This window comes from Polypterus senegalus, chromosome 13 (assembly GCF_016835505.1).
Source record: "Polypterus senegalus isolate Bchr_013 chromosome 13, ASM1683550v1, whole genome shotgun sequence".
Taxonomy (NCBI): domain Eukaryota; kingdom Metazoa; phylum Chordata; class Cladistia; order Polypteriformes; family Polypteridae; genus Polypterus; species Polypterus senegalus.
Window position 1 is genome coordinate 89841054 of NC_053166.1, and position 25213 is coordinate 89866266.

Here is a 25213-nt window from a genome sequence, read left to right on the forward strand (position 1 = left end):
ATGCAGCAAAGCATTTGTGAAGCCACAACACGCACAACCTTGAGGCGGATGGGCTACAACAGCAGAAGACCCCACCGGTTACCACTCATCTCCACTACAAATAGGAAAAAGATTTCCAATTACAATTTGCACGAGCTCACCAAAATTGGACAGTTGAAGACTGGAAAAATGTTGCCTGGTCTGATGAGTCTCGATTTCTGTTCAGACATTCAAATGGTAGAGTCAGAATTTGGCGTAAACAGAATGAGAACATGGATCCATCATGCCTTGTTACCACTGTGCAGGCTGGTGGTGGTGGTGTAATGGTGTGGGGGATGTTTTCTTGGCACACTTTAGGCCCCTTAGTGGCAATTGGGCATCGTTTAAATGCCACAGGCTACCTGAGAATTGTTTCTGACCATGTCCATCCCTTCATGACCACCATGTACCCATCCTCTGATGGCTACTTCCAGCAGGATAATGCACCATGTCACAAAGCTCGAATCATTTCAAATTGGTTTCTTGAACATGACAATGAGTTCACTGTACTAAAATAACCCCCACAGTCACCAGATCTCAACCCAATAGAGCATCTTTGGGATGTGGTGGAACGGGAGCTTCGTGCCCTGGATGTGCATCCCACAAATCTCCATGAACTGCAAGATGCTATCCTATCAATATGGGCCAACATTTGTAAAGAATGCTTTCAGCACCTTGTTGAATCAATGCCACGTAGAATTAAGGCAGTTCTGAAGGCGAAAGGGGGTCAAACACCGTATTAGTATGGTATTCCTAATAATCCTTTAGGTGAGTGCATATATATATATATTTAGGTAAATGTATATATTTTTGGTTATGTATATAAATCTCAATATTTAGTTCTCATGTCTGTCTTGTTTTCGCTTTACTTTCATGCAAAGCTTACTAAATGTTTTGTCTTATCAGATACACCTTGAGTGTTTTCCAGGCTATTCCCGCAGATATCTCTGGTGATGCATCGGTGTCTGTAAAAATATGAAGTTGTGTAGAATTTGTGTATATGATATACAGGCAAAAAAAGGAAATTGTTGCAGAAAGATAGATATATGGGTAGTGAAATCCAAATAAATCTGATCATACTGTATATGGGTAGATAACTCTTCAGAAATATGAATGAAAATCTGACTTGTTTCAGATTTCCAACCTCCATTTAGTCCTTGCTACTGCCCTATTTTGTGTTAGATAAATAGACGGAAAGATTGATTGAGGGTCATTTGGCTTTTTACAGGACTTCTATACATATATAAAAATATGTTATTATACTATGGCAAACACCACCCCTCAACAAATACACACCAGAATGACTAACAAGAGAGTACTACAAACATTCTTTCTCTAAAGTCAATATCTGATCTGATAGCTTTAATTTGAGCACAGTAGTGTGATGATTCTTGGGTTATAAAGGACAAAAAGTATAAAGTTAATCACCTAAACTGAGAAGGAGGTTACTAAAGATGAGAGGCTGTAAGTACACTTTAGAGCTTTTAACGTAGTTTGTAGTATCTTTGCAAATTACTTTTTGACTCTAATTAATAACAGATTGTAGGTACACTTGGAACTTACAGCCTTGCAGTTATGATCTGTATTTTGTCTCCCCTCTTTAAACGCCAAGCCACCTAAAATGCACATGTGGGATATTAAAGATTTAATTTAAATGTAAATAGACATGGGAGTTCAGCTTAGTTTGAAGAATTGGGACAAAGATAAGGTAAAAATATGGCTATTTGACTATATATAACACGCTCGACTGGGTGAACGTATTGTGTGTTGTCAGCCACAGTCATGTCCCAGGCATCAAGAATGGTCACATTGAGTCCTTCAAAGACCTCTCTTTGGGCCAGGTTTTGTATGTAGCCATACCAGTTACTAAAGCGGAAGGAGTTGCTCAACTCTCGAATGTTCTCCAGTTTAACAAAGACTGTAGTGGTCGGGCTGCGGAGCAGGAGCCTTTTAATTGCGTTGCGAATGTTCAGCAGTTTCTGAATATGTAGCTGTAAAGGATATGGACGAGTATGCTGACCAACTGTTATTCCAACAATTGTGTTAGGCCCTCCAGCAATTCTGTCCACTTCTCTGGCAACAAAATGTCCACCTTTGATAGGAATTAAACTGAATGTAATCCATGGGTGGCCATGCCTCTTCCAATCAACACTTATATTTCTGTATACATCGAAAGCATGCATTGGCATAAAATAATTTAAGTGTACCAAAAGCTTTAAATCTGTAAAAATGGAACAAAAGAAAGAAAAAAATTAGTATCAGGTTGCATGTATTAAACCTTATAGTTTACCATGATATTACAGCTTCAATGGGTGAGCCAGTTTTGCACAAGTGAAAGGTTTGAAGGACCATCACCATGACACAGATTTTTACATTTAAGCTAATCTTTTGCTTTCTGTATTTAAAACTCCTTTAAAGATTAAGTAAGAGTTTTATTTAAACTGAAGATTTGGGGGTTTTCAGCATCAAAGATCACAGAAGTTCACTTACAGTATTATAACTTTAATGACATAAGCTGCAGATTGTCGTGGTGTTTAAATGACCTCTCCATCCATTCCATAGCAAATCCACTTTTACCCACTCTGACCTTCACCATCATAGCCACTGACACACACATTGTGTCAGTGTAGATGTGAATAAGGATGATAAATAAAAATCACAGAGCACAAAAATATGCAAACAGCAAGAGTAAAGCATTCTAGTGAGAACCTAAAGCTGGCAAACAAAATGAAAGTAATTTTTCGTCATTACTTCTATATATTTGGTATACAATTTTGTCAGAAATGTTCTTTTTAATATTGTTTTTATTTTAACTATGGAAGTGGTAAATGATTGTTTCACTTAACCAATGCATACAAAATACATTGTGGAGGCCTGTACTGGCAAATCGAGTAATGTTCAAAAAGCAAAGATAAAGCAGATTACTTTTCTTACCTGTAAGCTTACTTGTGAGATATTCAACCCACTGGCGGAGAGTAGAGTCACCCCTCAGATGCAACGTTTTTCCCTGAAGGCAGCTATTGATGTCATGGATATTACTGAAGCTCCTTAATTTACAAAAAGAAGAATACCAGTTGTTCTTGTAGAAAAATCCACTTGGAACTGATTGCGGAGCTCCAAATGAACATGTTTTGTTGGATAACAAGAGTTCTCCTAAAATATAAATGATTTAAATAAAAAAAAAAGAATGTGTCACTTTTGTAGAAAATGAGTAATGCATACATTTAACACACATGCATCATATGGTATTTTAATATTCTTGTTTTTATATTTGCACAATATTTTAAAATGTGGAGGCATGACATAAAAGCAAGATGACTGCAGATTGCAACCATTAGCCTTGTTATCTTAACCAACCAATGCTAATTAAATCCATTTTTAAAATTAATTGTAATAAAAATACTGCATAATAAGACTAGGACAGCAGCTGTTAACCTTTTTCCTACACTGCAACAAATGAAATATAAGCAAGTGAAAAGTATTTATATTATGACATTAAATCTTGTTTTCTTTATTGTAAGAAGTATTGACTTATTTAAGTAATCTTGTCAAGTAAATTTTACTTACCCATTGGCAGATATTTTTGCAAATAAAAGCAAAATAACTCCTATTTAAAGGTTTTTTTTTGTCTAGCTTTTGTGTATGCATTTGCAGTGTAATTCAACTGAGCTTTGGCATATGACCAATGTTCCCTCTAAGGACTGTGGCTGAGCAAAAATTTTTCTTTGTGAACAAACATTTTCTGTTCCATTGCTCTCTACTTAAAACTCTGTAATATAACTACCTACTCATATATGATAATTTTTATGCATTACAGAATTTACTTGAAAATGTATTTATTAAGAGGCTTAATTATTTAAATTATTCAAGTACATAAAATGAATTCAGTTCTTCATTTGCTGCGGTGGGTTGGTGCCCTGCCTGGGATTGCTTCCTGCCTTGCCCCCTGTGTTGGCTGGGATTGTTCAGCAGACCCCTGTGACTCTGTGTTAGCATATGGCAGGTTGGAGAATGACTGACTGACTTCTTCATTTGTGAAGGTGAACAAATATAATGTCCATAACTGGAAGTTAAAAACAATTGCATGGGGAACTTAATCCTATACTGTACTTAAATAATGTATTACATTCAACTAGATTATTACAAAATCATTACAACTACTAAAATAATTCTGTATTGGCTTCACAGTCTAAAAGCACAGCTGCCTTCCTCATCACATTCTGGACAAAAATGTCTAACAGTTTTGTCGTGACTGATTTGTGTTATTCATGTGGTTATGTTGCTATTGTTGCTTTGCTGTTCACAGTGTGATTCCCAGCATTGAACATAAATCTTCCAAGGAGCTATTACTCCTGGCTGGACACAAAAGAATTTGTTTTTCTTGTTGAAGATCCAACGGTAAAGTAAGTTAGCTTATGTTTAGAGACAAGCAGATGTCAACTATATACTCAAACTAGTTAGGAGCTAGAAAGGAATCAGGAAATAGTACTACATTACATTGTCAATGCAAAGGGAGGATTGTGGATTTCTACCAGTTGATTTTATGACTAGAAAACAATTAAAGTAAATAAAACTAAATCAATCCATCCATCTATTATCCAACCCGCTACATCCTAACTACAGGGTCACGGGGGTCTGCTGGAGCCAATCCCAGCCAACACAGGGCACAAGGCAGGAAACAAACCCCGGGCAGGGTGCCAGCCCACCGCAGATAAAACTAAATAATTTCAAAATATTGTGAGGGTCTGCTGAGGCATTGTTGTGGAAAAGAGGAATGTCATCTGCATATTATGAAACATAGTGATAGGAATTTATAATTTTATAGGAGGAGAAACGTCAGACAGATCTGCAAGTAGGAGCCACTAAGGGTTCCAGTGACAGAAAAAACTAAAGTGGTGAACAACATGTATCCTTGTTTATAGCCATGCTTAATTTGGAAAGAAAGAGAATTGATGAAATTGGTCAAAACATTAAACTTCAGTGATGCAGAGAAGGTGACTGACATTATCAGGAGCCAATCAGATTTATCCAGTTGAGAATCAGTTTGATTGGAGTGAACTAATTAAGCAGTGACAGTTTATATTTTAAGAAGTACAAGTTTATATCACATGACTCCACATGTTCACATTTGGCAGCAGTGCTGGAAGACGCTGCAAAGCTAGCTAATTCAGTAGTTAATTTTGTAAGACAACAAATTAAAATATGAGTAGCCTGATAGTTAACTACAAAATCAGTTACTTCAGAAATGCAAGATAGGGAATGAGGAAAATAATAAGGGTACAAACCTGAAAGCAGTCGTGAATTGGATGTTACTGCATTGCATAATACAGACACACTAATAACAGGTTCAGTAAACCTAGCATGCAAATTTAACCTAAGGGAGAATTCCATAATACTGGGAACAAACCTCGTGTAGACAAATGAACAGTATGAAAGCACTACACAGGCAGTGACCCTGAAACTTGTTCAGTAGAGTTGTGAGATAGTAGAGCTAGCTATTTGTGGTATAGCTGGTCTGTGGCTGATTTTTAATAAATAAATAATTCATTGTCTGGCTTGAACTCTGCGAGTGTGCATGCTCACACAGCTGCAGGAGGTTGGTGGAGTAATTGGAGTGAGATGCACCTGCACATGAGGGTGTGGTCTATCTTAATTGCTTCATCAGCTTCCTGCGATGTGTGATTAAGACACTGAGCTCATGGAAGCATATAAAGATTAGCCTGCACAAGAAAAGGAAAAACAGATTGAAGAAAAAGAGAAGATGAATAGGAAACCGATCAGGAGAACAAAGGAGAGAGAGAGATAGAAAGAGAGAGAGAGAGAGAAAGAAAGCAGGCAGGCAGGAAGATGGGAGAGTGCTGAAGGAGAGACCTTTCATGGGAGTGTACAGCCAATACTCAAAGGCTGAAGAAGTGATTGCTCTGGCTGAATGGTTTAGAGAGCTGGAGTGATACAGTATGGTGCTGAAAGGGGAAACTTGCCACATAAGTCTGGGAAGGCAGCGGGGTTTGGTGAGGCACAGCTTGAGAGCTCTATAGTGAGTGCCATGGCCTTTGGGGACACAAGCCTTGGGTTTAAATGGGGAGTTCTGTTGTAGCCATGGAATGGCGGGGACCCTGTCATGTGGAAGGTCGGCTGTGTCTGTCAACAGGGTGTTTCCTCTGCTGCAAGGCCCCGTGCAGGATGAGAGAAGAGACATCAGTATTAAAGGGATTCCTGTGTTTTTAACCTTGTGTGTTTTTTTTTTGTTTTTTAAAAAAATAACTATTTTTATTTGATCTTAACCTCCACCACAACTTTTTTTGAAGGATTATTTATTTATTGGAAGATTTCCACTGTACTGTTTTGAACACTTTGGTTTTGACTTTCTGTTACATTGGATTTTAATAAAAGCACTGAAGCACTTATACACCTACCCCTTGCTAAATGTGCGTCATATCTTCATCCACTGGCTCATCCCTCAGGTAGGTTATCGACGGTAGAGGGTTCAAGAGGCTCCCTGGAAGGACCTGGGGCAGACCCGCACCATCACACTGTTGCACTAGTAATCCTTCCATGTTCTGAGCTGAAGGAAGGATGTACCTATCAAGGATGAAACCGTCCTAACCTCCTAATCTGCATTGCTTTTAAATATGGGAAGGAACTTGGAAGTTCCAAAAGAAAACTTTCCAGAAAGCTTTGAGAACATGCAAATGCCACAATGGTAGTGGCCTGCAACAGGACAGAGATGGGCTATTACAATATGTAAACTCACCAGTGAAACAAATATTCACTCCGTATATAATAATGTGAATTCATAATTTATTTTTCATCATACTATATAACAAAATAGACCTTTAATGAATCATTTGAAGATAGCCATTTATTTTGAATGTTTTATTTCTGCAAAGAGTCATTAAAGTAATGACTAGCATAAGCAAAAAATATTAAGGAATTTGTCCAGATCGAATAATTGTTAATGGTTGATAATTTCAATATATACTGCACATTGAGTGTGCTTGGTGTGTGTGTGTGTGTGTGTGTGTGTGTGTGTGTGTGTGTGTGTGTGACCTGCCCAGGGTTTGTTTCCTGCCTTGCGCCCTGTGTTGGCTGGGATTGGCTCCAGCAGACCCCCGTGACCCAGTGGTTGGGATGTAGCGGGTTGGATAATGGATGGATGGATGGACTGCACATTGATTTTTGTTTAATTGTCTTTTTAATCTTAGTACAACTGGTTCATTTATCATCCACTCTTCTTGTCATTTGCCAGGTTTGAACTGCTCTTGTGGCTTGTAAGCACAGTAACAATACAAACAGCTGTATTCATTGTTTTAAATGCTCCTTATTAGCAATATGATGCAAATAACAAAGGAACCAGCAGTTCTACATCTAGCTTGTCTCCATTTCCACACATGTGTATTCATCACTCACTATTTGGTTTATTTAAGTACTCTGAAGTGAAAAACCGAAAATTACTCATCCATTTTAGGCTTCAAATCACTTGGTTGATGCAAGTATCATTAGAAAGGAAAAAAAAAACAAAGATTTAAGAATGAACAGACATGGTAGAGTTAAAACACTAATAAGCAATTAAATGAAATAAGATCAGTTATTGGTGGGGATTGACTTCTAATTAAGTAACCGGGTTAAAACAAAAACCTGCAGCCACTGTGGCTCTCCAGGGTCGGAATTGGCCACCCCTGTGACATGAGACTAACTGAAATGTGGATTTGTATTATTGCCACAAGAAAGTCTTTAGAAAATTTGAGTCAGAGTTCATACATTAGCAGCATGGTTACTATGTGTCATTAAAAAATACTTCTGAGCTTGTCCTGCCTATAAGATACGGAGGCAGACAGTAAAGGGATGGGACCAGAAGATAAGACGTAGTCATTCAACAATGCTAAGATTTATTTCACTTTGCCAAAGCCGAAAAACAGTTAACTAAATCATAATCCAAAAATTCACAAATTGAAAATGTACACACTAAAAAGCAGAGTTTTTAATCTACAGTCTCGGATAACCATGAAATGCAAGACACCGACCTTCATATCATCACAGTGGTGGTGTCATGCACTGGACCAGTGTTTCCCAGCCTCAGTCCTGGGGGCACACTTTGGCTGCAGGTTTTTGTTCCAACCAGCTTCTGTTTTTAATTGGGCTCATGGGCTAATTAAGTGATGTGTTATTTCCCAAGTTCTGTATTTTGGGAAAAATATAGAAATTAGAAAACTAAGTTTGGTAAAAAAAATATATATATTAAAATGTACCAAGCAGTAATATGGAAAAATTTTATTTTTTCTTTTTAACAATATTTTCATCTTGATTTTTGTTCTACTTTTCTATGTGTTCTAATTGTTTAATTAATCCATCATTGACTAATTAGTGGGTCTGAAGCTAAAGTAGTTGCAGCCTTTGATTATTCAGTGTTGTTTGCCAGCATGTCTGCTCTGCTCATTTTTAATTGTCATTAATAAGACAATTTAAGATAATTTAAATCGATAGCAAAAGCAAAAATACTTCTAAATTTCTTATAAATGTAAAAATCATGCTGCTGTGCTTTTCTTTTTTTAATTTTTTTAATTTTATTGTAATTATTCCATACAAATAAATCAATTTTTACAAAAAAAAAATAGGATGAAAACAACTTAACCCTCACCCCTAAGAAAGAGAGCATGGCCAATGGAGTAAAACTTATGGCTTGTAAACATACCTAAATTCCATCCATCCATTGTCTAACCCGCTGAATCCGAATACAAGGTCACGGGGGTCTGCTGGAGCCAATCCCAGCCAACACAGGGCACAAGGCAGGAACCAATCCTGAGCAGGGTACCAACCCACCGCAGGACACACCCACACACTAGGGCCAATTTAGAATCGCCAATCCACCTAACCTGCATGTCTTTGGAATTTGGGAGGAAACCGGAGCGCCCGGAGGAAACCCACGCAGACACGGGGAGGACATGCAAACTCCACGCAGGGAGGACCCAGGAAGCGAACCCGGGTCTCCTAACTGCGAGGCAGCAGCGCCACCGTGCCGCCCCATACCTAAATTGATTAGTTTAAAAGGGCAATAGAGATGAATGGAGAAGAAAGAGAAATGCAGAAAGAATTGCTTCCTGGGTGCTTTAAGAGCTTATTCTAAAATATTATTGATTAGATCCTGCCAGGTTTTGAAAAAAAAATTCTGTACCGATCCTCTAACTGAGATTTTGATTTTTTCTATTTTCAAATAGTATAAAACGTCGGTTTCCCACAGACTTAAAAGAAGAGAGTTAGGATTCTTCCAGTTTAGCAAAATAAGTCTGCGTGCCAATAGTGTAGTGCATGCAATCACAGTTTATTTGTCCTTCTCCACTTTAAACCCATCTGGAAGAACACCAAACACAGCTGTTAGTGGGTTAGAAGGGATTGTGACACCAAGGCTATCTGAAAGGCACTTAAAAATTTTGGTCCAAAATGATGTTAATTTGGTGCAGGCCCAAAACATCTGATCCAGTGAGACTGGGACTTGATTGCAGCGTTCGCAGGTTGGATCTTGACCTGGGCACATTCTGGACAATTTTAAACGAGACAGATGTGCTCGATATATCATTTTGAGTTGAATAATTGTATGCTTTGCGCATATGGAGCTCGAGTGAATTCTCTGCATTGCTACCTTCCACTCCTTTTCTGATATATTGATTAAGAGATCTTTTTCCCATTGTCCTCTTGGATCTTTGAAAGGAAGGGACTATAAAAAATCATTTTATATATTGCAGAGATGTCTAAGTCCTCGAAATTGAGCAATATTTTTTCCAGCCTGGAGGAGGGTGCAAGATGAGGAGAATTGGGCAGGTTCTGTTTAACAGTTCCTAATTTGAAGATAGTGAAAGAAATCTTTAGATGGAAAGTTAAATTTGGATTGTAACTGTTCATAGGATGCAAAATGTTGTCTATATAAAGATCTCTAAGCAATCTAATCCCAAATCTTTTCCAGATATTAAAAACTGCATATGTTTGCAAGGGTTGAAAGAGGTGGTTCTCTTGCAGAGATACCACAGATAAAAGAAAAAAGATTCTCCGTCCTAAAATGCTTTCTGCATTGGTTCCATATTCTGAGTGAGTGAAGCACTAATGAATTATTAGTAAAATGGTGATAGCTTACATTTGTTGGTGCACAAAGCAGGGAATATAAGGAAGTACTGCTGCTGTGCTTTTCTGAATGTAGAATAAAAGAAAAATAATACCAGCTAATTAGATGAGATTAGTCTTATCAGGTGTTGTCACTGATTAGGAATCTGGTTGGAACAAAAACCTGCAGCCAAAGTGTGCCCCGAAGACCGAGGTCAGGAAACACTGCACTAGACCCTTCTGGTCATTCAATCATAGCAATGTTGCAGAAATGGGACTAAAATTGCACTACTCATATGCAAACAATCAAAAGATTTTAAAGTATTTTAATGTACGACTGTTTTAAAATCCTCATCGAGAGGATGGTAAGATAGAAATAATACAGAATAAGGTTAGGAAAAAATTAAAAACAAATGCAGATCAAAGCATAGCTAACCTGCACATGTTTCAGTTAGGCAGATACCATTTTCCATCTGAACTTGCCTGCTCACTTGATATCCCTTTCAATGATTTTATAAGTGTGCACTTGTTGTTTCCTTATTTGCAACTACTGTATTCATGAATGTATCTCTAAAATGTAACCTAACACGTGTATTATGGATGTCATTTTCTTATATTCTTATTAAAAATTGCTTTCTGGTTATAATTCTTTAACAATAAATATATCTGGAGTTGTAATCCAATTTGAAAATACCTAATATATGGTAATCCAACTGTAAAAATGTCTTTGTTTTGATCATGACAAAAAGTTTTCTTTAATCTCTAACTTACTCTTCCAGAAATACTTGAATGCATTGTAGCAGTTACACTTAATAATTATTTAACTACCGCCATTTTTTAACATCATGCAGTGCTGCTATGAACCTACTTTGCTCATGTTCAGCAGCCTCTACGCTGGTTGACATCTAACTGAAATTAAACTGAAGTGCATGGCTTGCTGCTGCTGGCCACAATATTACACAAACTACAAAGGAGAGAAATAGTTTGAGTTATGCCTCAGTGATCTGCAATTTTGACACCATTAGCTTTGGATTAGTACTGCATAAACAAGGAGGCCAGAGTACTTGGCTCCCTGCTTTATTCTATTGCCATTAATTTCCCTTGCCTATCATTTGTTGCTCTGGGCTTGGTTTTTTTTTTGTGGTCCATTTTTTTTTATTGAATGAAGAAATTTGAACAACACAAACAATGGCCAGGGCAGCACGATGGTGCAGTTGTAGCGCTGCTCTCTTGCAGTAAGGAGACACGGGTTTACGCCCTGACTCCTGCCTGCGTGGAGTTTGCATGTTCTTCCTGTGTTTGAGTGGATTTTGTTCCAGGTGGTCTGGTTTCCTCCCACTGTACAAGGAAACACAAATTAGGTGAATTGGTGGCACTTAATTGGTTCTAGTGTGTGTGTTTGGTGTGTAGGTGTTTGTGTGTGTATTTGTAACCGTTGTCATAGATATCTGTGGGTGATACTGGCAGTTTGCACCTTTCCCTAGACCTGTTAAAGATGGAATGGCTGAATGTATAAGGCCTGTCAATGGTTCATGGGGAAGGTACCACCTGGTTCAGATGGCCAAACAAACTGTAAGGAGAGGAACCGACCATATGTAAATCAGTGGTGGGAAAAAGGTGTAGAAGAAGAAGCGGACACCACCAAAACGACAAGAGGGAAAGCTATTCAACTCACTGGAAAAAGTCAGGTGAACCCGGGTTCATTTTTGTATGTATCGGGTCCTTGATAGAGAAGGATTGGGCTGCTATGAGGGGTAAAAAAGAACCATCTGAAGTAACCTCTAGCAGAGAAGCACCTTAGGCCAAATCTCAGAAGGACAAGGATCGGTCAGCTGGGGCTGAGCTCACCCTGTTAAATGCACAGAGTCCCTTACTAGTGGTGCCAGTGAGCATGCAGGACACTGTTGGGAATGCTGTTGTTGACACCAGGTGCACCTTTACCTTAATTAATCGCAGCTTGTGGGAAAAAATAAAGTTACTCGGCAAGCTGCTTAAGGGGTTGACACAATAAAGTTCTTTTCGGCAGATGGGCGAGTGTATGGGGATAGTGGCAAGGTTCTGATGCAGTATATGTTGCAGAATTTATCTTGGGAAGTTGAAGTGGATGTCTTGGAGGAAGCATTCCTGTCTATGCCACTGCTCCTAGGTTTTGATTCCATCGTGGCAGCCATCATCATTTTGCACCCAAGGATTCATGAATATATACAAGATGCATGTTCAATTTTGAGGAAAGAGGACATGATAAATTACTGTGGCCAAAATTAAATCACTATTTGGCAGTACCAGTTAAAGATATCAGCCCAGTGGAGGACAGCATTTGTTCTCAGCCTTGTGAGGTGCAACCTATTCTGAGGAGATGGCCTATGGTATGGATGGAAAAACTTGGTCGTACAATTTGTTATTCACCATCATGTATACACCGTCAGTGAAGTCCCTGTACATCAAAGAGCTTACAGGGTTTCTCCTATGAAGGGAAGGTCATCAAAGAGTGGGTTGATCATATGCTGCTAGAAGGTATTCTTGAACCCTCTACCTCGGTCTGGACATCCTCTGTGGTTTTGGTGCATAAGCCCTATGGAACCTTTCACTTTTGTGTGGATTACCGCAGATCGAATGCCAAAACCACCAGTGACACCTATCCTATGTCCCTGGCGCGTAAAATTTACTTACAAGGAGCAGTGGTTGTTAGCACTCTGGGTTTACAATCTGGCTATTGGCAGGTTTGCATGGAAGAAGACAGTGTGGTAAAGACTGCAGTGATCACTCCTGATGGCTTGTTCCTGTTCTAGGTAATGCCTTTCAGCCTGGAGAATGTGGGGGCATCTTTATAACACCTGATGGAACAAGTGTTGAGAGGAATGATTGGGAAGAACTGTTTTGTCTATATTAATGATATCATTGTCTTCTCCCCATCATTAGAGCAACACCTCCGGGACCTAAATTAAATCTACCATCGACTCCAGCAGGCTCGGCTGAACCTAAACATCAGTAAATATCACCTCGGACAGCCTCAACTTACCTTTCTCAGTCATGTGGTGTCTGCAAAATGTATCAATATGGATCCAGAGAAAATCATGGCCTTTGTGGACTACCCACGACCTTCTGACATTAAATGTTTACAGCGTTTTTAGGTAATCGTGGGTTGGTTCCACAAGTTCATACCTTGTTTGTCTGACACTGCAGAGCCATTATATCACTTGCTGAGGAAGGGGACCTGATGGCAGTGGACTCTGGCGTGCCAAAAGGCATTTGACCAACTGAAAAAACATCTGTTAGAACCATCAGTTCTGGCACAACCTATTCCACTGCTCACTTTCCAAATCCAGACCAACGCTAGCAATGTGGGGTTTTGGGCTGTGTTAATACAGATCAACAAGGGACAAGATTGAGTCATTGCATATGCCTCAAGGTCTCTCCATGGCCCCAAACTCAACTATTTAGTTTCAGAGAAGGAGTGTCTCATAGTCATGTGGGCAGTGAAAAAGTGGCGTTACTACCATGAGGGAACACTGTTTGAGGTGTACACAGATCACCGTGCTCTGGCCTAGGCATTTAATTGCCCAAAGATATCCTCACGACTCACCAGGTGGGTTCTTCATCTCCATCAGTTAACCTTTAAGGTCTTTTACCGAAAGGGTTCTGGAAACGTGGTTCCGGATGCGCTCTCTCAGGTTGCGGAGTCTCGGCATATATCATCAATCGCCCTGATTTCGACTTGGGATTGCAACCTGCCTCTTGACATATCATATATAGATCGAGCCAAGGCCAACAGTCTGGTTTGTTGGGAGGTGCCAGAGAACTCTGGGTCACAAACTGGTTGTACTCATCACCAGGAGCTCCAAGTGATATTGTATCACTGTGTGTCATCAAAACTCAGGGCTGAGAAATACCAACTAGTCATCTCCGATGCCCTTCTCCCAGAGTTCTTGGCCTATTTTAATGACAGCCCTTTCGGTGACCACCTTGGCAGATTGAAGACCCTAAGCAAAATCTTAGAGGTAGCCTGATGGCCCACAGTGAGGAATGACATATGGAGACATGTGAGAACCTGTACTACCTGCCAACTGTACAAAAACCCACCTGGTTTACCAGCAAGACAATTACAGTTGACAAATATCACTGAACCTGGACAGATGTGGGGAATCGACATTATGGATCCATTGCCACCAAGTAAGAACAAGAAGAACATTCCGAGGGAAGGTGGCGATGGTGGATTATTTCTCTAAATGGGTGGAGCTTTTTGCTTTGCAAACTCATCAACTGAATGGCTGTGCTCCACCCTAAAGAACGAGACATTTACCTGCTGGGGGTCACAACGGTCACCATTTCCGACAGGGGTCTGCAATTTACAAGCTCTGAGATGGAAAGTTTCATGAAAGATTGGGAAGTAAGCCATAAGAAAACCATGGTGTACCATTCACAGTTCAACCTTACTGAGTAAGTGAATCAGACCCTGAAAATTATGAAAGCCTCCTATGTCGGTACCTGCCACCACGACTCGGATCAGAGACTTCCAGAGTTAATGGCCCTCAATTCAGCTTGGCATGAGAGTACTGGTGAATCTCCTGCTAGTTTGGCTCTCAGAAGACAGATATTAGGTCCCCTAGAGCAGCTTTTCACTCCCCTAACACCTGATTTATCCAAATTCTTCTAAGTGTTTCAGTTAGAAAAACCAAATGATCTTGTCAGAGAGAGGTTAATGCATTTCAAGGCCCAACCAGCCCAGTTTTACAATAAGTGCTGACAGAGTATAAGATATTCTGAAGGAGACTGGGTTTGGCTGAGGACACATTACCTCTCAAAAGCATCAACCAAATTTACATCCTAGCTAGCACCAAAATGGTTTGGTCCAGAAACAGTAATTAAACAATTAGGGCCCGTTAAGTACCAAGTTCAATGGAAAACTGACAGTAACATGAAAACGGATACATACCACATTACTAACATGAAACCCTACTATGACCCAAAGGGGGGGTTTGGGGGGTGGAAACTCTGTAACATTTGTCATGGATATGCGTGATTGTCACTGGCAGTTTGCGCCTTTCCCTAGACTTGTTAAGGATGAAATGGCTGAATGTGCAAGGCTGGCAATGGTTCATGGAGAATGGAGCACCTGACTTGGAGGGCTAAACAAACTGTAAGGGGAGGAACTGACCATATGTAAATTGTTGATGGGGAAAAAGGTGAAGGAGGAGAAAAGAATACCAGAGCCAGAGGAGAAGCAGATGCCACCAAAATGGCAAGAGGGAATGCTACTCAACTCACTGGAAAAAGTCAGGTGAACCCGGGTTCATTTTTTGTAAGAATCATTTTTCTTTTCATATGAATGAGGTGAAGTCATTCAGGAGAGGACCTGATGGGCCAGCATAACGGATTGTGTTGCAATATGTTTCCCAGAACAGGAGGTACGGCTTGGCGCATCCTTCACCATCACAGACTGTGAATAATCATGTTTTAACAGTGAATATTTAAAGGACTCTGGTTGCAGTAATTTGTTTTGTTTCATGATTTTTGTGGTGTGGTGGAAGTGCTGCTGCGTGGTATTATGTATACAGGGGTTTGTTTGTTGCATCCAATGCCTCATTTTACGGGATAATAACAATTCTTTTGTAACTTCTGTACTTGTGGAGGTCTAGTAGGAAAGTACTGCTGATCGCTTGTGCCCTGGATCATTTCTTTCTTTATTTATTTATTTTTCTTTCTCTTTGCTCTCACTCTAGCATGGCAGCACATATTATACCTGTAATTGTGCCGTCTCGGGGAGTGGTACATATTCACCCCGATATGAACTGGTGCCCTGTCTGGGGTTTGTTCCTGTCTATGCTAGCTGGAATAAGCTCCAGCACCCTGTGACTCTGGTCTGGATTGAGCATGTTAGAAAATGACATGACATGATATAAAAAGACCAGCTGAAAAGAGGATAAAATACTGCATATGCCTCTTATAATGTCCAATATCTCCTGTTTAACCTATCCCAGCTAAAGCGAGCTCAGCAGCAAAGTCAAAACCATCAAGGTACATCCTGTAGCCAAAGGGCAAGTGAATGATTTGGCAAGAAAAGCATCAAGCTTGCCTCTAAATGAACCTGAATGTGCTGCAATTGTGATTTCAATTGGCTCCAAATAAAAGAGGACTTATTACTGTTACCAAGGTAGACCTTTCTCTGTGGATTACAAGGACGCCCCATTTTTTCAATATGTGGAGAGTTCCAATTGAATTATATTTATGTAGCTGATAGGTGAGTGAAAGCTTTTAAAGATCCAACAGATGCACAGTATTGGTGGACAGGACAAATATTTGCAAACAGAAACTATAAGAGAAACTGGCTTAGCTATAATCAGAAAGATAAGGCAAGGGGGCAGTGCCAGGACATGTGGAGGTAGTTGGAAGGTAAATCCAGGGAAAAAAGATAACCTATAAGAAAACATTTATGAGAAGAAGAGGAAGTGTACAAATTATTTTGAGTTGGATGAATTGGTAGTTAGTTTTTCTGGAATTAAATCTTTAATTTAATTGAAAATATTTTGCCAAGGTAGAGAAAAAGCTAGTGGGGCAAGATCATGGGACCACTGAGCAATCAAGAAGAGATCTGTAAGTTGATTTACAGAATAAAGACAGACATTTTTAGGAATGCAATTGAATAAAACAGGGAAGATGGTCAAATAAAGAGATACCAAATGTCTTGATGACTGATTGGTGGTGCGAATAAAAGCAGAAGAAGAAATAACTAGAAAGATGGAAATAAGACTGGAGAGTTTGGAAGATCATAAGGCCTGAACTGTCAAACAGATCTTCAAGAAGGCAGACAGAGAGGAAAATTACCTGTTTTGTCACCAATTGAAAGGAAGAAGGTGCAAAAGATAGGATAACAGCTATGCCATTCCATAAGCAACTGACACTCAGGTAAACAGACTTGAGCTGAGAAAACTTTGTGCCCATTCTGCGGCAGTGGGGGGATATGATAGCAGGCTGCTTGCTGCTTATCGACACATTTACAAGACAAAAGGCGCTGGCGGAGAGGTGTGAAGGTATTTAAGATGGGACGGAATTACGAGTTTTATCGTAGACTTTGGTAATTCTAGTGTTAAAACAAGGGATAATGTTCATTTTAATATTACTGCTGGGTGTGATTGAAAACAGAGCAAGAACTTGGACCTTAATAGAAATGTTAATCTGTAAGGGAAATAAATATATTGATTCCTAAATATGTGAGCCTGTGGGACACTGGTATTAATGACAGAAGACAGGCTAGTAGACAGAGATTACTGTGAAGTAGAAGGGAGGACTTCAACCAGTTTAGTTTATAAACATATTAAGGTCCAAAAGACTTAAACAAGTTTAGGATATAGCAGGTATCAGAAGAAGCATTGCCTAAATACAGAAGAATGTCATCTGCATTTAGGAAAATAAGTAGTTAGTTTGAACTGCAATGGGAGTGAGCAATTTAGAGTTATGTATGGTTTTGGCTAGAAGTTCAAGAGATAAGTCAAAAATGAGGGGGAGAAAAGGACATCCCTGCCTGGCCTCTCTGTAAATCTGAAATGAAGGAGAAATAGTGGAATTATTTAGGATAGCTGGAGAGGAGTAGGAATATAAAGTTTTGATCAGATTAGGCTATGTTGGCTCAAAGCCCAACCTATCCATAACCTCCCACAAAAATGAACAGTTCACACGGTCAAAAACACTTTCTGAATTCAGGCAGAGGCTGTTGAAGGATGGAGTCATAACAGAATTGGTATGAATGGCAAATATAAGTGTTTGAAATATTCAAGCAAGAAGTGAGTTAACAAGGGAAAAAAGAAGAGTAGAGAAGAATGTGACCATATGTAGGAATAAGCAATAATGTATGTCCACCAATCTCATCCTGCAGGAAACAAACTCCTCCAGTCTTATCACTGCCTGTTTGCATATCTACAATATGGAGAGAGCACTCCAAAGGAATCAGAACACTGCAACTTCTTATGGGAGCAGAGGAGGAAATTACTAAGTTTTAGTATTTACTAGCAAAATACCCGCGCTTCGCAGCGGCGAAGTACTGCTTTAAAATTTTAAATAATAAACTGAGGGAAAATGTACCAATAATTATTTGTTAAGGATCTCTTTGTATACCACATTGTCAGTTCGCCCCTCTGGTTGTAATATGACCAAGCTGTGCGCTGAGCTTACTCTTGAGCATGCAACGTATAGTTGGCCATGTGAAAAGCAATCTTGCCTCAAATCAATGCCAACCTTTTGTAGGGTCTGTCCCTGAGACTTATTAATTGTCATCGCCAAGCAGAGCCTTACTGGAAATTGAAGGTGTTTGAATTGAAATGGGAGATCAAAGGGTATAACGGGGATGCGAGGAATAAAAACTCTGTCCCCTTAGCCACTGCCAGTAAAAATAGTTGCCTCAATTAGGTTCTTTTGAAGGCATGTGACCTGAAGTCTCGTGCCATTACAAAGTTTCGGTGGCTGTAAGTTTCTCAGTAACATTATTGGTGCCCCAACCTTCAAAATTAGATTATAGTCAGGAGTGCCTGGAGGATTCAGAGTGTGGACCGAGCTGAAGGCTATGGACTTATATATGTACTGTATGTAAGTAGGATTCAGTTAACATTGGGAACTCACGTACCAAATTTCTTGAAGATGGGCCCATTAAGTAACCTCTGGAAAGTTCAATATAGCGGCCGACAGTGGTGTCATACCATCGAAATAAGTATGTACATCGGTTTCGGTTAGCGCAGGGAAGCCGCCTACCAAATTTCGTGAAGATGGGGCCATAAATAAGAAAGTGTAACATGGCGGACATTGTCGACCGTTATGACCGTTACGTGTAGAATTTCGAAATGAAACCTGCTTAACTTTTGTAAGCAAGCTGTATATATATATATATATATATATATATATATATATATATATATATATATATATATATATATATATATATATATAGAGAGAGATATAGATATATATATATAGATATAGATATATATATATAGACAGATATAGATATAGATATATATATATATGAATATATATGGTTTTGGCAGCCAAGCGCTTTTTTCCAACCCAGAAGACGTTTCTTGAGATCCGTTTAATCGCCTCGTTGACTGCATGTCTTCCAAGGTAGTTTCAATACCCATTTCCTGCACCGAGTCATCTCCCCTTTTCTGAGTGACTGTGTTAGTGAATACTTGTAACTGATGTCGCCCGTCGGCTACTTTCGACAGTGAACGGAAGCAGTTGTCGAGTAACAAAATTATTTGTAAGTGATTTCGCATTGAAGAAATAGTAAAAACGTGATCACTTGGGTCAATACCTAAAGAAATACACACAGCAAATGCAATTGAGAATACACCAGAATCTCTATGATTTAATTGTTGCTGTGTGTCTTCATAAACTGTGGGAGGTTTGTAAGGAAAATGCATGAAGGAAACGAAGCTGCTCTTCGGTGAAGTTGAATTTTTTTATCAGCGTTTAAACTGTCGTAGACATGAATTACAGCACCATCATAATAGGTACACACCCAGTGAGTCACTCGTTCAGTAGCTGCAGAAGGTAACATTTGAATATGTTTTGCATTTTGTGGAATGGGCATTATAGGTATGTCAGGAGTCCACATTAGCAAAACCTCTTGAGGTTGGAAAATTGTATGCGCAGCTAAAATTTCGTTGAATTTGCTCATGTGATCTGTTGATCAATAATCATTATTTACAAACTCATTCATTGCAAAAATCTTACAGTGGTAAGATCACTCCTTCCATAACACTAAACACAAACACTAAGTAGACACTAACACTAAAAAACGGCAACACCGCCAGGAAGAACACTAAATGAGATAAAGTAAAAGTCTACTAAACTTCTTTATTATAACTGCTTTATTGTAGCAGGTGAGGGACGCTGGTGCACGCTTGTTGTTGCCGCTCCTCCCTGTTAGCAACACTTTTCGCATAATTCGCCTTAATTCTGCACTTTCTTACACTTGTTTTATTTCCTTTATTGTACGTATAGTTCGTGGATACAGCTGACTCGAATTACATGGATTTGGCTTAATATTTGCAGATTTTATGGACTCCACTTTACTGGGAACAGCTGAGTCTGTGGATCACGGGACGAGACCTACGAACATTTCTTTGTACCTGGCGATCTAGCACCTCGGGATGATCTGTCTCCGTGATTATATTCGCTATGCTGATGTGCTCCCGTTTCATCTTACAGTACTCTATGACCGGGAACTGATCTGATGTTCATACTAACCTGGCTTATGGCTGTTACTGTTACTGTTTATGGCTGTGTATTGGAACATCCAAATCCTGCTTCCTCCTCCTGCTGCTGTGCTTTCTTTCGCCGCTCACCTACGTTACCACACCCACCTGTCCTACCGGCTCCGTTGTGCTGTGCTGCTTCTACACTGCTATCAGCTAAGTATCACTCACTATTTTAGCGCTTTGAGTACTGAGTAAAGCGCTATATAAATGTAATTAATTATTATTATTTATTATTAAACACTAAAGTACAAAAACGAAGTAGAAAGTAACACTAAACCGCAACACCGCCGGGTACACTATCACACCGCGTCTACTAAACACTAAGAAACACTAAGCAGAAACACTAAAGGAAAAAATACTATTCAGTAAGTACCGCGTCTACTAAACAGTAAATCAGTAAAGGAGAAAGGACTAAACACTAAGGAAAAAGAACGGCAAGACCGCGTCAGCCGCGGAGGTCAGCTCGGAGCGAAATGAAGTAAATGAAATCAGGTGAATGGGAGGGGAGATGATCACGTGACTCCCTCACCCGCCTTGACTCTCAATCCTTCCACAAACACAGTCTCTCGGATCCCAACTCTCCTTTATATGTATAGATTATTATAGTAATATACATCAACAGCCAAAAAATGAGACATTTGTTTTAAACTGAATTCATAAACCTCTGCAGTTCAGCCCCACCCACAAAAGGCATCTAAAAGACAGCATTGAGAACAGACAGGTAAGCTACCCCTGCAACTCCGAAACCCGATCCCCTAACCCCACTATCACAAACTTCCAAAGAGAAAATTTAACTGTTACTAAACCAAAAGTCAAAAGCAAATGGTGGAGTGGTGTGATTGAAAAATAGCACCATTCGGATAAAAACGTAAGGGTACAAATACTTTTTTTTTTTCCCAAGTTGTATTAATTTTATTGCAATCATTCCATACAAATCAATCAGTTTTCACAAAAAGTAAAATTGAGTTATGAACAAGTCGACCCCTACCCCTGAGAGAGAGAGCAAGGCAAACGGCGTAAAATTTAAGGGTTGTAAACATACCTAAATTAATAATTTAATAAGCCAATAGAGATGAATGCAGAAGACAAAGAAATACAAAAATAATTACTTCCTCTGTTAAGAGCTTATTTTAAAATATTGCTGATTATATCCTGCCATGTTTTGAAAAAAGTCTTTACAGATCCTCTAACTGAGTATTTGATTTTTTCCAACTTCAAATAGTATAAAACAGTGAGGGTACAAATACTAAGAGGCATGGAAGAAAATAGAACCCTACAAACAAAATGGCCACCAGTTCTCAAAATAACAATGACTTATAGAAGCACAAAGCTCATACAAACAATCCACATTGAAAAAACCAATGGAGTTCAGTTTTTTTTTTAAGTTTCAGTGTAGCTAGGATAAAGAAGGAAAGGATGCAAGCTGACTTCACACACCTTCCTAATGATGGTTGACATAGCCCTTCTGTCATGTGCATGATGGAACTAAAGGCTTGATGGATGTAAATCCTGGAGCTTACGACAATAGAGTTGAAATAAAACTCTTTCTGGATATGTTAATGGTAAGAAAACGTTAAAAACACTATGAGAGAATGAGTGATAGTACCATCTAAGCACCTCATATAGACACAATCTGCACGCGTTATTTCTGGGTTAGGAAGTTAGAAAGGCGGAGAATTACTGTATTTGTTAAGAATTTCAATTAAGGATCAATATGCTTTATTAGTAGTTTTAGTGCTATTAACTATGAAAAGTCTAAGCCTGAAGCAGCTTTAAAAGGACACCATTTATTTTGTTAGAGAGGCCTCTTGCCTGCTTGTCCTTTTCACTTGCTTTGTTTTGGGTTTCTGTGAGTCAAGCTGTGAGCCAATGTTATCCTGTTCTCAGAGGAAGCAAGCAGGTAAATTTTGTTTTGAGGATGCAAGTGCTGATAGAAGACTAAACACACTTTCAATTTAGGGCCTTTGCCTGTGTGAGTGAAGGGAAAGCTCTCAAGCTAGCACATAAAACATATAAGCACTCAAAAGGCATTTAGAAGTATTAGGGCTCATTAATACCTTAGGCAATAAAATTAAAATATAATGTATTACAATATTAGTAAATCTGAGCACTATAGGGGCTTAAGAGTTGATTGTCGAAAGTTAGGGACTTTTTCCTGAACATGTGCCCGGGACATAAGCAGTAGCTTGGCCTCTGCCGGACCACTGTGCAGCTGTGTGCCATGACTTTACAATGCTGCTGTCTGCAGCCATGGGCTCTTATATTAGATAGCACATTTATATTAAATTTAGCTAACATTTAAGTTTATATGCCAATGCTTCTTTATACATCTTAGTGATAATAACAAAAATATACAGTAGCACATATTAGCTTAAAAAATCATTTGTTAAAGGCTTCTCTTTTTTCCTTCTTTCAAGTATGAAGCACTGTGTCAAGGCCGTCTACAGTTTGGCCCTTATCAGTGAAGCTATTATTAAGCAGTCCAGTTTTTATATATGGGTCCTTCTATTCCCAACTTAATTGTTAAGAATTGAATTGCTAAAAATTGATTAACTGAAGGGCCATCAATCTTAACAGCTCAGGATTAGGCTGTGAGAATGAAGGCGGGGTAATCAGGTGATGCTCACCTCCGGGTGGCAAATCTGTCCTTCGAGCCAGAGTGATTGTTATGAGAAGAAGTGTTGGGAAGAAGATTATTATGGTGATGTCTATGGGGCAAGGGTATCATCATGAAAATATCTGGAACAACAGGGGCCTCATATATAAATGGTGCGTAGGCACACAAATGTTGTGTATGCCTGTTTCCACGCTCATATTGCGATGTATAAAAACTGAACTTGGTGTAAAGCCACGCACATTTTGACGCCAGCTCAATCCCTTGCGTACACAAGTTTTCAGCTCGGATTTGCAAACTGGCAGCACCCAGTATTTTTTAGATTCACATCTCTGACACAACTTTATCAATTACCCTGAAATGAACCGCATATCATTTTTTAGTTTAAGGCATCTGATTGTAATCAACCTGTAACCATATGATGGTGTACCGAATGGCTAAACTATTCCAAATACGATAGCCACTTTAGCGTTGTTACTCTCAGTGGACCACTCTGAGTATTTTAACCCAGTGTATCTGAGTATGGAATCACAGCTGTACAGCAGCTGATCGGAAAGCTCTATGGCAGATTGTGTCAATAGCAGAGAGAATTATCGGGATACAGCATCTAGCATATGCTGCCTCGGCTATGCGCACAGTCTATTTGAACATCTCCCATTGTGTAAACGCTTCAGAGCCTTTCCTGTATGGATCTCGTAGTTCAGAAACAGTTTCATCCCAAGAGCTATAAATGCAGTCAATCAGTCCATCAAGTGCTCCCTGTAGAACTGTTTGTACTTAAAAGTACAATTGCTTCACTGTAAACTTGCATTACAGTTGTAATTTTGCACAACCTGCCCTGAGGTGGGCTTGCACCCTGCCCAGGGTTTATTCCCTGCCTTGCGCCTTGTGTTGGCTGAGATTGGTTCCAGCAAACCCCCATGACCCTGTAGTTAGGATATACTGTAGCAGGTTGGATAATGGATGGATGGATATTGCACAACATGAGCCACTTATGCTTTCATATTGTATATTTTTAACTGTTTTTATCCTATTATTATTATCAGTGTTATTATTATTATTATTGTTGTTGTTATTTTACCATTTTAGAGAAAAATAAGTTTATGGAGGATTTACATATTTAATCTCATTGTACCATACATATACTATAAAGGAATTCAATTTAATTCAATAGAAGAGAGGGTGTATTTACAGATGACGACTGGCTTTTAAGTCGATTTATATTTCCAGGCACTATCTTCTTGGAGCTCTTGATATCATTTTTAAGGTGAAATGCAGTAAAGTATATATATATATATATATATATATATATATATATATATATATATATATATATATATATATATATATTACATTATACAGATAATTTTTTAAGTTCATTTTAATAATGTATATTGTTAATGAATAAATATGTGCGGACTTGGTGGGCAGTGGTAGCGATGAGCTAGCACCCTGTTCAGGTATTGGTCCTGCCTCGCGCTGGAGGATGGATAGATGGATGGAATAACTAAACATGTACTATGAAGTGTCACACATGTGCGCATGTCGGAGTGTACTGACTATCTCTCTCAGTCCCTTGCAGACCTTTCCTGGGAAATCCCGGCTGTTGCTGGCCCCAAGGATGACGTCACTTCTGGGCACGAGGACACCACTCCCAGTTCCTGCACAGATGACGTCATTTCCCTTCCAGGCCTTTAAAACTGCCATCTTGCCTCAGTACAGGCAGTTCTGTTCTGGACTCTGAACTAAGCACATCGTGCTACTTAAACTAACTTTTGCAGCCGATTCAATTATACAGGTGGCTGCCCCAAATCTTTATGATGTCTCCGACTCATTCTTCTTACAGAAGATATTTCAATCTTCCTTAGAAGTTTTGAAGAATCGTTGTTCTAAGCTTACAGATGCCTTGACATTTATTAAAAATGTTGTGATTGGTTATTTAGAGACAGAAAAGGAAGGACAGGAAATGGAGATTAGTATGTTTGAAAGAGACAGTACTGCTGCAATAAATTATTTTACTGAGGGTCGCGTATGGCGCAACAAGTATCTTGCAGGAGGCAGGAACAATCTCTGGAAGGGGTGCCAGCTGATCGCTACCACTGCACCAACGTGCCTCAATGTTTTATACATGCTTTAATTTCTATCATAATGAAAATAATATCAAGTACACATCTTAGTATTTAAATTGTTCAGAGAGCTGTAACATCATGAATGTGATGTATTCTGTGTCCTGTCGGTG

The 25213-nt window shown here is 39.2% G+C and overlaps 1 protein-coding gene across 1 annotated transcript in view; it reads right to left on the reverse strand.

Moving 5' to 3' along the window:
- Positions 1 to 787: 787 nt before the first annotated feature.
- Positions 788 to 25213, reverse strand: part of LOC120542543 (NXPE family member 2-like) — a 137815-nt gene continuing 113389 nt past the window's right edge. Inside the window, exons 5-6 of the mRNA XM_039775074.1 lie at positions 2953 to 3171; positions 788 to 2239 (exon numbers count right to left, since the gene is read on the reverse strand). Coding sequence (XP_039631008.1) covers positions 1698 to 2239; positions 2953 to 3171 — 761 coding nt within the window. The 3' untranslated portion in view covers positions 788 to 1697. The remainder of the gene's footprint in view (positions 2240 to 2952; positions 3172 to 25213) is intronic.